Source organism: Hyaena hyaena, unplaced genomic scaffold, assembly GCF_003009895.1.
Source record: "Hyaena hyaena isolate Hyena2069 unplaced genomic scaffold, ASM300989v1 scaffold_699, whole genome shotgun sequence".
NCBI classification, from domain to species: domain Eukaryota; kingdom Metazoa; phylum Chordata; class Mammalia; order Carnivora; family Hyaenidae; genus Hyaena; species Hyaena hyaena.
The window spans coordinates 810,588-822,930 of NW_024081332.1; the positions used below are offsets into that span (position 1 = coordinate 810,588).

At 39.8% G+C, this 12,343-nt stretch overlaps 1 protein-coding gene across 1 annotated transcript in view; it reads right to left on the bottom strand.

The window, feature by feature from the left end:
* The window catches only part of DNAH6 (dynein axonemal heavy chain 6), a 215,350-nt gene that overhangs the window by 86,532 nt on the left and 116,475 nt on the right, over positions 1–12,343 (bottom strand). Inside the window, exons 42-45 of the mRNA XM_039217619.1 lie at positions 7,748–7,919; positions 5,841–5,987; positions 5,193–5,266; positions 3,353–3,507 (exon numbers count right to left, since the gene is read on the bottom strand). Of these exons, the coding sequence (XP_039073550.1) occupies positions 3,353–3,507; positions 5,193–5,266; positions 5,841–5,987; positions 7,748–7,919 (548 nt within the window). The remainder of the gene's footprint in view (positions 1–3,352; positions 3,508–5,192; positions 5,267–5,840; positions 5,988–7,747; positions 7,920–12,343) is intronic.

Here is a 12,343-nt window from a genome sequence, read left to right on the forward strand (position 1 = left end):
CACTATTTCCATGGTTTGTCTCTGTCGCAGTGCACATTGAACAGAAGATACATCAGATCATCAGTTTATTTCTCTTCAGTCACTTAGGTAGGTAAAATATTAAGAGGTAAAGGGATACATAATGATGTTTTGCTATTTTTTTCTATAATGTGCTTGTGTTCTACAGTGGATGAAATATTGACTATTATAAAAATCTTGTACTTTGTTACTCTTTCCTTGTTTTATGTATAGAAATTTGATTATTTTCACCTTAGATTATTGGAAATAAAAAACAACAATAGCAAAAAACTTATAACTTAATAATACTGCTTCCCAGTATTATTTTTTCTGTCAACTTACACATCAATAGACAGAAAACTCCCTCCACCAGGAATCCTCTAGGGTTACATTTTCTCTACTGCAGTAGGCAAGAGATGACTATCCTAATTAGTGGCTTGCATTTTCACTGAGATCTGTTTTACCATCTTTGCACTGTGATGACAACTTTGGGCGTATGTAATGAGTGGAAATACCCTGGTGCAAATTGCCCTTTGAAAACACAGGCTCTAAAGTTAAAAAACAAAACAAAACAAAACAAAACAAAAACTAAAATGTCACCAACAAATGGAAATGTAGTGTCTGCTCAGTTACTGAATTTCCTCATAACTTATGATCATAATGAAGCCCTTTCTGTTGCTCCTCAGCAGTGGGTATTTGAGAACTCTAACAAGTAGAAATTTGTTTACTCTAATTCCTACCTTCCGATCCTCTCTAGAAAAAGAAGATTCTATGTCTTAATTCACATGGCAACCCTTTGTGTATATGAACACCAAATCTCCTCCATTCTATAAATGGCTTTTCATTTCCTCCTGGAATATTTTAAGCAATCCTTAAAGCAATCCTCAGAAATCCTGCTGATTCTCTTTCAGAAAAGTAAGGAAGATTATAAATACAATTAAGCTGCCTTTGCCTATCATCTGGTCTCTTCTCCAGGAAGTTTCTCAGACCAGAGTACTGGCATTATTACCTTTTTTCCAGGCTTAGGGCCTATGTGAGCTATAGGATAAAAGTTGTTAGGAGGTAGCATGTGGATATGTGGGCAGGGGGACAGATGAGAAACAAGTGGTATCTCAACAACCCAGTGACAAACTATTGTCATAACACTGGAGCTGTGACAAAAATAGATTCTCAAATTAGTGTTAATTAAACAGCAGAAGTATAGGAAAGGTAAAACAATTGATTGCTTATAGGAAAAAACATCCTGAGGATTTAACTGTCAAATTTAACACGATCCAACACTAAAATGTGGTTAACAAGAGAAAAAAACCAAAGCCATTAAAATCTTGCTATGGTAGCACACCGCGGGAAATCCCATCCTCATACACACTTTACACTGCAGATTGCACAGGATACTATGTCAAATCTGGGTATAACATTTTAAGTGGAATACAGATAAATTATCAAGTGCTCAGTATGTGGAGGCTGGAAATAATCTCTAACAGGCAACAGTGGAAGATCTGGATTATGTCTGCCTAGAGAAGGGAAAGCTAAACAGAGCCTGGTCACAATTTTCAGTTATTTGGAGGGCTATAATGAAAAAGGTGGCTCCATTGTGGGTGGAGACACCCACAGCAGACTTAGAGCCAAGGGACTGGAAGCGAGACTCAGCCTGTGACTCACCCGCTAGGGAACTTGGGACAATTCACCCAATCTCTCGGTAGTACACAGGACTGTCCAAAAATGGCTGCAGTAATGCTTCTGGTCCTACTTGCTCTTTGATCCTGTCAAGAGATAGAGTCTCTGACCCCTTGTTGTCAACTGGGTAGGCCTGTGCGACTCCTCTGACTAACAGAGGATGGTATAAGTGATGCTCTATGACTTTCGAGGCTGTCATGAGAGGCCATTTGGCTTCTGCCGTCACTCTCAGGGCACTGCACTTTGGAGCCCTGAGCCATGGGAGAAGCCCAGACACTCTGATGCTGCCAGGCTAGAGAGACTCATGCAGTGTACACAGAGGCAGAGGTGTGCCATGTGCTACAGGTGCTGTGTGACTTTGACTGCACTGAGACCCCCAAGACAGAACCCCGGGGAACCTGAGATCAGGAAATAATGAAGCTACCAAGTGTCATGGTGGTTTATCATATAGCAACAGAACACTGGAACATTCTTGAAGCCTTATCTGTAGAGAAAGTATGCTACTGAGCCACAGAGAGGTGTTATCACAGTGAAATGAGATACTCCATATCATAGTTTCATACGCACACTGAGGGCCATTATTATTACTGCTCCACAGGACAGAACTGATACCAGATGTCACAGGGAACAGACTGTGCATCATCCTTCAAGTGTCATTTTAATACTTGGAATTATCAACAGTACACAAGAACACCTAAAAAAAGTGGTATATCATATGATTTCCCTCATATGTGGAATTTAAGAAACACAGGAGACAAACCAAAAAACAGACTCTTAAATATAGAGGATGAACTGACGGTTAGCAGAGGGGAGGCCTGAGGGAGTGGGGGAAATAGGTAAATGGGATTAAGAGTACACTTATCATGATGAGCACAGAGTAATGTACAGAATCTCTGAATCACTACATTGTACACCTGAAGCTAATACAACACTGTATGTTAATTATACTGGAATTAAAATTTCAAAAAAGGGGGGTGTGCCCCAAGGACTGCAGATATTCAGCTCGATATCTATTTGTCATGGATGTCCCTCAGAGGATACTTGCAATGGGTAGGAGTCAGGTTTATGAGCAGATGGAATCTAAAATCACTCATTTTACTATAATCTTGAATTGCTTCTTTCTTTAGGCATACACATAATCAGCTGTGTTATACTGACATGTATCTCTGTAAACTACGTTACTTTTTTTTTTTTGAATGAGACAGGGCATTTAAAACAAGTAAAAACAATCTATTAATATTTAGAAAAAATAATCCCTGGGCTTCCAATTCATGTGGTTTATATTTAACATATATAAAAATAACTTTTACATTATAGCAAGATTTGCCAACAGACCTTTGTCCATCCGGCAATCTATATAAAGTCTTTTGTACAACTTATTCATTACCTTGTTTTTTAAAGTTTTTTTAAAGTTTAATTTATTTATTTAGAGAGAGAGAGAGAGGGAGAGCATGCATGCACAAGTTGGGGAGGGGCAGAGAGAAAAAGGGAAAGAGAGAATCCCAAGCAGGCTCCACACAGTCTGTGTAGAGCCCCATGTGGGGCTTGAACGCATGAACTGGAAGATCATGACCTGAACCGAAATCAAGAGTTGGACACTCAACTGACTAAACCACCCAGGCACTCTAATTCTTACCTTGTAATAGAATGCATTAGTGAACACCCTATAGTACTATACCTTGAAACATGTTCTATAGCATCCTGGAAGAACACCAACTTTACTTCTTTGGGATTTATAAGGTTATAATCATCAAGATAGTCCTGTAGAACATTTGCGATTTTCTCCATATCAGGCATGTCATCATAAATCCGATCAGTCCTATCTGCTCCAAACTATAAGATGATATATGGGAGAGGGACCAAGTTAGATCAATTATGATACAGAAATACACACAGCATTCATGATCTTAGGAGAGAATTTTATTTCACTCATGTTGCTGTTTAATCATTTGCATGAATATATATTATATATTGTATGATATAATATACATATTAGCAAGGCCTTAAAACTAAGGAAATGGGACTAAGAAACTCAGATTTTCATGGATAACTGAAAATCCATTTCATTCAAATGGTACATTGGAATTTCAGTGATCTTTGCTAGAAAATTCACATAGGAGCTCAGAAATAGGTTTTCATGCTTTCTCACTGTACCTTACTCTGGTTTCATATTTTTGCTCTCAGCCTGTTGACATGAGAAAAGCTAAATGGGCTAAAAATTATGCATGCCAGATTGTTAGGGTTAAAAAAATCATGCCAGAACTACATGTAGTTTTTACACAGTGGTTATCTAATTAAATAAACCAGAGAGAATGAAATTTGGTGTAAACTATAAGGAATTGGGTTCCTGTTCGAGGTCCTGTTTGGACCTGTTGGTGATGTCTTTTCTTTGCAGTAGCATCTGCCCTGGGGGGGCATTTTCATTTGGAGCCACTGATTAAAATACTCATAGGTAATGCAAGAAGGGTTCAACTGCTCTTTTCCTCTTGCTTTATTCCCCCATTTGATAATTAGATCAGTAGAAATACATAGGAAATATAATCACCACCTGGAAACAAACTTTGGGACTTTTTAAATAATACATTTAAAAAGGTATATTTCACACAAATTATCTTTTTTATTTGTCAGGGATTGCAGGGTGATGAGGTAAGTGCATGCATGTAATATAAAGACAAGTTGTTCATTTGTTTTTTGAGAGTCTGCTGTATACCTAGCTCTGTGCAGGAAGCTGGAGATTTAGGGTGAACAAAGGCATGGCTTCTGCCCTCTTGGAGACACTAGGAATGTTGCACCCAACAAGAGTCAACTTGGTAAAACAAGATGGTTATCAATGAACAAAGTAGTGTGGTTAGATGGAAGACCTAATATTGAAGGTTCTTGTTCTAGAAGGTAAAATTAGGTCTGGTGTATACATGGTATTGGAGGTACAAATTGAGGAATGTAATGTAAGAAAAATTTTGCAACTAATGAGAGCTACCCTGAAATGAAGAGGGCAGCACTGTTAACTTAATTAGCTTCCACTGAGAGAAGCATTTAGGCACAGGCTGAACAGCTACACAGAATATAGTAAGGGAGATTCCAGTCCTAAGTTAAGGAACTAATCCTCTCTGCTTCCTTCCAAATTGAAAACTTGATGGGGCTCTGATTCAAACTATTACCAAAATGAATGTGACTAGATCAGGAGTCAACAATCTGTTTCTCTAAAGGGCCAGATAATAAATATTTTGGGCTTTGAAGGTCATTTTAGCCTTTGTTGCTACTACTCCACTCTGTCTTGTAATACAAAAGCCACCACATAAAAATATAGTACACATTGGGTGTGGCTGTGTTCCTATAAAATTTTACTTACAAAAATGGGCAGTGGGATATAGATTTAGCCTATGGGCCATAATTTTCTGACCCTTGGTCTAGATCTTTAATCTTTACAGATGTAGCAAAGTTCTTGCTGAATATAAAACTGAACTGTAAAATAGTAAATGCTTTATAATCTTCAAATGTAGTCGAGTCAACATACTTGCCTTAATAAAGTCTCCAAAGATGATGGGTTTAGCCAAAAAATATTCCAGGTCAACTGCAATTCCAAAATGTTTGTCTATTCAAAAAACAAAATCAATTTTTAATATATGATAAGTTTGAATGCAGTATTTCAATAAGATATACAGAAGAGTATCAGTCGTTACTTCACTTAGAAGGCTTAACTAGTATGAATGAAACTGAGAGAAGCCATGTTAACACCATAACATTTTAGTTCGGTTGATAATCTCCTGAATTTAAGATTAAGAATATTTAATGTTAATAGACATTTTGTTAAATAATAGATATTAAATACATAGTTAATAAATAAGAGGCACTTTAGAAACATCCTAGCTTCTTACCAAAATGCTGGTTCTTCCATTTTCCCTTTTCTACTTAAAATTCCCTTACTGAATTTAAAATATTAACTCTTCCTGAATTTTAACAAAAGGATTTTTATAATATTTCATATATTTCTACATATTTGAATCACTAAAGAGAAAAATTTTTTTACTTAGGAATTACTGAAACCCATTTTGCTTTACCTTATCTAAGCTTATTTTAATTTTTCCTTACGGAAAGCAAATGGCTTTTCCAGCCCCCACCCCCACCAAAGAAAGAAAAAGAACAGCTACATAACGATTGATATTTACTGGCCATTTCTGTCAAAATAGCATGGAAATAGTGCTTGTCTTCATTATTAATCAAACGGTCATGGAAGACTCTTTGGCATTCATGGCAAAAGAGTCTAAATATCTGTATTTCTTCTCTTATTGTTCCTGGATCACACTGGAGGATACCTGTTTTTTTAAGAAAAGGGAAAAAGGAAAAATTCTACATTTGTGGGATATCTAGTAACAAGTTAATTAACTAGAAAATCCTTAAGTCCAACTTTACCCCCACACCACCAGAAATGGGTGCTTCTCCAGTGGGCACACACACATAGAATAATGGTGATTTCACTTTTTGAAAGCAAAATCAGACACATTATCTGGCAAAACCCTTTTGCTTGTCTTGTGATGTTCCTTTAACTCAACACATGAAATGGCCAGACTTTACAGTATAGGCAACATTCATCTCATTATTACATTGGGTTGCAACATGTTAAGTGAGGAGTGTCACAGGTCTTTAATATACATATATATTCATCCAAAAACTGTCCCCCCACCCTGATGCCCCGATCCCTGACCTTTACACTGTTTTTCAGAACACTAATTCCCTCTCTCATTCTTTCCCAATGTTCAGTTCTCATCAAATGCCCTTGGTCCTTCTGACTTCTATTCAGATTACTCTGAGTACTCTTTGTATTAATATAAATTGTAATTGTAAACATAGTTGTAATAATACCAAGTTACAACAAAAACAGTGATGTATAGCAGTCCTCCAAGTGTTCACTCTATGGGGGACCCTTCACTTCTCACAACACAGTGCCGAAAGGGTCAGGGAGCATATTTACTACACGCATAGGTGTACACATCAGACAGGATGAACCATACAACAAAAGAACAGAATCCTTGAGTAGGCTGGAAGAGATGGGATCTAGTGTCAGAGGAAGTACTGGCATGTGACCTGAGTAGGGACATGTTAGCCACTGCAGTAGAAGGGAAGGCAGATGCAGGTTGTCTAGGAGATTTGGAAGATGAGGCAGTCTGGTTCGATTTCTTCTATTGTTTTTAGTGAAATAAGAAGACAAGTTATCAGCTGGAAGCAAGAAATGGAAAGAGATGCTGGTGGTCTGGGGGAAGCTGTGAAGTAGTCAGACTGGGGTGGGGGTTGGAGGGGGAACCCCAGGGGGCCAGGTGCTGAAGAAGGTGGCCCAGATGGCCCTGAAACTCCCCAGCATGGGAGAAGGGACCCAGTTCTAGAAGTTTGAGAATATGGACAATGCACAACAGTTTAAGCAGTTCTACTGGGCCACGATGAATGCCTTGGACTTGAACCTGAAGACCAAAGATAAGATCGTGGAGGAGGCCGACAAGTCCTTTCAGTAAAACATGCGGATTTTCAATGAACTGGGCCAGGCTGGCTCCCTATTGTCCAAAGAGACCCTGGAGGATGGGCTCCCCATGCACAGGGGGAAGGCAGATGTGTATAAATGACCCTACTACACTGCTAAACAAGACGGAGGTGCCCTGGAGGGCAGCAGCTGTCCCTTCTGAACAGCCCTGGCTGTGCTGAGTAAGTCCAGCTTCCATCTCATTCTGGCTGCTGGTGCGGCCCTTATTGCCGGCTTCTCAGCCTGCAGTTGATGCACTACATGTGAAGGACCCATCATACCACGTTGGTGCCATCCTCCTGAGTGACCCCTGGCCCGTCCCCACCTGCACCTGTGACTAAACTACCACCTCAAGTGACTTTTTAAAAAAATACTGAGTTTGAGAAAACAAGCAACCAATAAAAGCCAGACGCTAAAGAAAACAAAACAAATGAACAAACAAAAACATGTAATGGGATTCCTGGGTGGGGCACAGATACTCATGTACACACAATTCTACAGAGATTGGGGGTGAAGGAAATGCAGGGATGGTGCAGGTCAGAGAATGAGGGTTCCATACATTACCTTGTACACATTTGGATAAATCCCTCAAGTTAAAGACGTAATGGGACTTGGCTGGTGTTGGCAGAAGATCAACACTCATTCTGTTATAAATCTCAACTGCGGCCTCTACAATGTTTGGTGCAGTTTGCTTTACAGCTGGTGGGAAGTCACTGAGGAAGCCATTTAAGATGGCCTAGAACAAGAACCATAATGTGAGAGGGTTAGAATTTTTTTATGATGTTTTTCCTAATAATAACTAGAAAGCTGGATTCCAGTACAAGGACATATGGGTGATAAAACTTCCATTCACTTCAGAGTATGTTCCCAAGAATGGGCTCACTCCCATCTTCTGTGATTGGTGATCCCTGAGCCACACTTGTATCTGACCAGTGAACGGACCAAACCTACTCTCCATGTAATTCAGATTCTGCTTACTGTGGGTCCAGAGTGTCATTGTGGGGTGCCCAAGTTCATCTGGAAAAAAAATCTCTGATTTTTATGGGTGAATTACTAACAGTTCTAGAGACTTCATCCTCATGTATGTTTAAAGTGCAACTTACTCATAACTGCACCCCTCCCCGCTTTAGCTTCTCCAGCATATGGCTCCACCTGTGCTCAGATCAGGAACATGGAAGTCTCCTCTGACACCTCCCATTCTCTGTCCCCCACAGTCAAGCTTGACTACAGTTTTTGAATGTCTGCTTCCCTGACTTCACCCCATTCCAGCCCTGACTCTTTCATCTGGGCTTCTTCACCCCCACCTTCTCTCACTTCATCAACCTCTCTATTTCCACTGCTGTCTCCCTTCTGTTACCTATAGTCAGGAAGATCAGGCACTGCCTCTCCTGTCAGTCCAGGCTTACTTTACCCTCTTCCCCATTACTCACTATGACCCAGCCACACTGGCCTTTCTTCTCTCTCAGGGTCTCCACACATTTGTCCCCTTCCCACCATCTGCTGCCTGATGGCGCTCTGCTTGGCAGGGACTTTTTGATTCTTGTGTTTGGTCATCTCTTTAGAGAGGCCTTCCCTGACTCGTTCTGTCAGCATCTCATATGGCTCTCTGATCTTCTCATATGTAACTCGCCACAGTCTCAAAGTATATGTTTATTACCTAGCCTGCTGCCCCCGGATGCTTGGGACAATCATAGGTTTTTAAATAGATAAATTCCCATCACCATTAACCTTGGAGTTACTCATGGGAGACAGCCACCAGAATGCACATCAATGTTTATAAGTCAGTCCTTGTGATTTTAGACTGCCAGCTCATATTGGACATATTTTAAAAGAAACCCAAGTATTTGTTTCAATGAGCCTCTTTGTTGAACATTAGTTTTAGCAGCTTATGAGGGCTATCTTTTGAGGTACTGCTTCTCTGGGGCCCCCAACATGAGTTTAACATTCTCCATATGGCCCACATTTTGAGAAGGACCATCCCATTATATACAAAGTAAAAATTTTACTATACATATTATATGTAAATTATATCTTAAAAAATTAAAATTCTAGTCTAGTCACACTATAATTATATAGTTACAGATAGTATTAATATAATACACATTATTAGTTCTTTCATCTGTTTATTCTCTGTCTCCACAGTGGAAGCTCCATGAGCACAGGATGGCATCTGCTTTGTTTAAAATGTAATACAAATGTCCGGCACACGGGAGGTGTTCAACAAGTATTTCTTCACTGAATGAAATTAAGAGCTACTAAACTGATATTCATAAATTAAAATTTATGCCGTTACAGAGTTTACTGAGGACCACAGTGTGGTATTCTGTTCAAAGGTCTGCCTTACATGGCATGTTTGGCAACTTTGAAAAACTTCTGCTAAGAATATGCATACAAGACAAAGCCAGAATTCCCACAGTTTGGGGGGAAGGATGCTTTGGCCTGAGGACATTGTCAGTACTTCATGGAGTTGATCATTCTTTTTTTTTTTTTTTTTAGTTTATTTATTTATTTTGGGAGAGAGAGAAAGAGTGATCATGAGAGGGGGAGAGAGAGGGAGAGATAAAGAGAGAGTCTCAAGTAGGCCCCATGCTCAGTACTGAGCCCAGCCCAATGCAGGGTTCAATCTTATACGGTGAGATCACAGCCTGAGATGAAATCAAGAGTTGGATGTTCAACTGACTGAACCACTCAGGTGCCCCAATCATTGTTTTCTATTACTGCTGTTAAATCTTTCTCATTAGAAATGACATCTACATGTGGTTTATCTATACAATGGAATACTACTTGGCAATGAGAAAGAATGAAATCTGGCCATTTGTAGCAACGTGGATGGAACTCGAGGGTGTTATGCTGAGTGAAATAAGTCAGGCAGAGAAGGACAGATACCATATGTTTTCACTCATATGTAGAACAGGAGAAAAATAACACAGGACTATGGGGGAGGGGAAGGGGGAAAATAGTTAAGGAGAGGGAGGGAGGCAAACAGTAAGAGACTCTTAAATACTGAGAACAAACTGAGGGTGGGGGAGAGGGGAAAGTGGGTGATGGGCATGGAGGAGGGCACTTGTGGGGATGAGCACTGGGTGTTATATGGAAACCAACTTGACAATAAAGTATAAGAAAAAAAGAAATGACACCTACATCATTAATTTAATTTGTTGTGTGCTGTTTGTTTAATTTACCTTTAGAATGTATAGTGATGCACAGTTTTCGTGTATAAATTTCCAGTAAGTAAACACGAAGATGTGTATGAATGTGGCTCAAGGATGAGTCACTCATAAACACACATAATCCAAATTGTGGCAAACCCATGCTTAGTGGTGTGTTCCCTGCATATGTGTGCAGTTTGGCTAACTTGCAACAGACTATCCAAGAAAGTACAGTGATACTACTGATTGTTTTACAAATAATAGATGGTTAAAAACATTATGTGTATCCTATAAACATACTATACATTTACTATTTAGACTCATGGCCTTCTTTCATACAGTAGAAATAGATCAGTTGTTCATGTTGCTAACAACAGATTTACTTTAACTTATTGATTTGCTTTCCTTCAGTTCTTTCCCCCAAGTTCCTTCTCCTCGGACAGTGACTGAGGAAGGGAAGGTTGGCTCTGAGCTCTTGGGCACTGCTTAGATGGATTGTGATTGAAAGTAGAGTCTGGGATCCATGGATCTAGAGCAAATTCTATTCTTCTACAGGTAAAACATCCTGTCTGTTCTGGCAATGAGGAGTATACGCTTCCCCACCTGAATCTAGTCCAACTCCTTGACCCCGGGATCTCTCAGTTTTGTCACATTTCATTTCCATTTTCACCCCCAGTTAGTGCAAGTTTTAAATATTAGCCTGTACATTACAATGAAAGGAAGCAGTTCCTGCCTGTTTTCAGCTGGGATATACTTGCCGTATGATGTCCCTGTGAGTGACACATTTCCCATGGACGGGACAATCCTACAGGGAGAGGGAGGAGGCTGAGGGTTGGGAATAATTTCATTTCCAGGAGGTCAGATTCCATATTTTCCTTCTTACCCAAGAAAGTATTGTGGAATGATTAAGAATGGCATTTTGGGGGGCACCTGTGTGGCTCAGTCAGTTGAGCATCTGATTTTGGCTCAGGTCATGATCTCACAGTTCATGGGTTCAAGCCCTGCATTGGGCTCTGTGCTGATAGCTCAGAGCCTGGAGCCTGCTTCAGATTCTGTGTCTCCCTCTTCTCCTGCCCCTCCCCTACTCATGCTCTATGTCTCCCTCTCTCTCTCTCTTAAAAATAAGTAAACATTAAAAACATTTTTAAAAAGAGTGACATTTTTTGTTGGGATAACCTTGAATTTCCTTTCATTTATTGAAATATGAAATGATTAGCAAAGTCAATATTTTATCATTGGGCATAGGCTACCTGGGACACAATTCACTGCTGATCATATCACAAAGTGTGTCAGGATAGGTGGTTAGGAGTCATTCATTTCAAACTTCAAAATATACACACAGCATCTCAACAAAAGGGCGGGATTCAAAAAAATTCCTCTAATGCCTGTATTGGTCCCTGTTACCCACTTCGTGTTTTGTTCTATGCTTTGTCATTGGAGATAAGCTCCCACCCTTTCATATTTAAAAGTATCCTACCAAACAAAGGTTAAAAAAAAAGGTTTTCAAAATGTGGGGGTTCTTATTTGCCATTTTGGCATTAGCTCCTAAACAACTTACTGAAACTACCTCAAATTTATTAAAAAACAATTTCCCATGGATGTAAGCTATTTCAATATGAAAACCACTTTCCATCTACAAAAGGTTGTGTACATGTTGGCTCTGTCCTTTTTCTCCTTGAAGAGGGTCCCATGGGAAGGGGAGGCCACTGCTGGAGAATGCAGAGGCTCACTTAATGCCAGGGTCACTGGCCCTCTTTGGCTCCCAGGTGATTTACCGCCAAAGTCAGCTTCTCCAAACCAGTCACCAGTCTTACCCTACCTGTAGGCCCACATTACCATTTCTTGCCTCTGTGACTGCATTTACCCATGTGTCTTCTGTTCCCAAGATCTGTTCCTCCCTGTCAATTCTTGTCCCCTAAGACTCAGCTTACCACCTTCTCTATGAGCTTTTGCTGGTTGGTGATGTCATGCTCTCTCTAGCCATACTGTTTCATGTTCTCTCATCATCCTA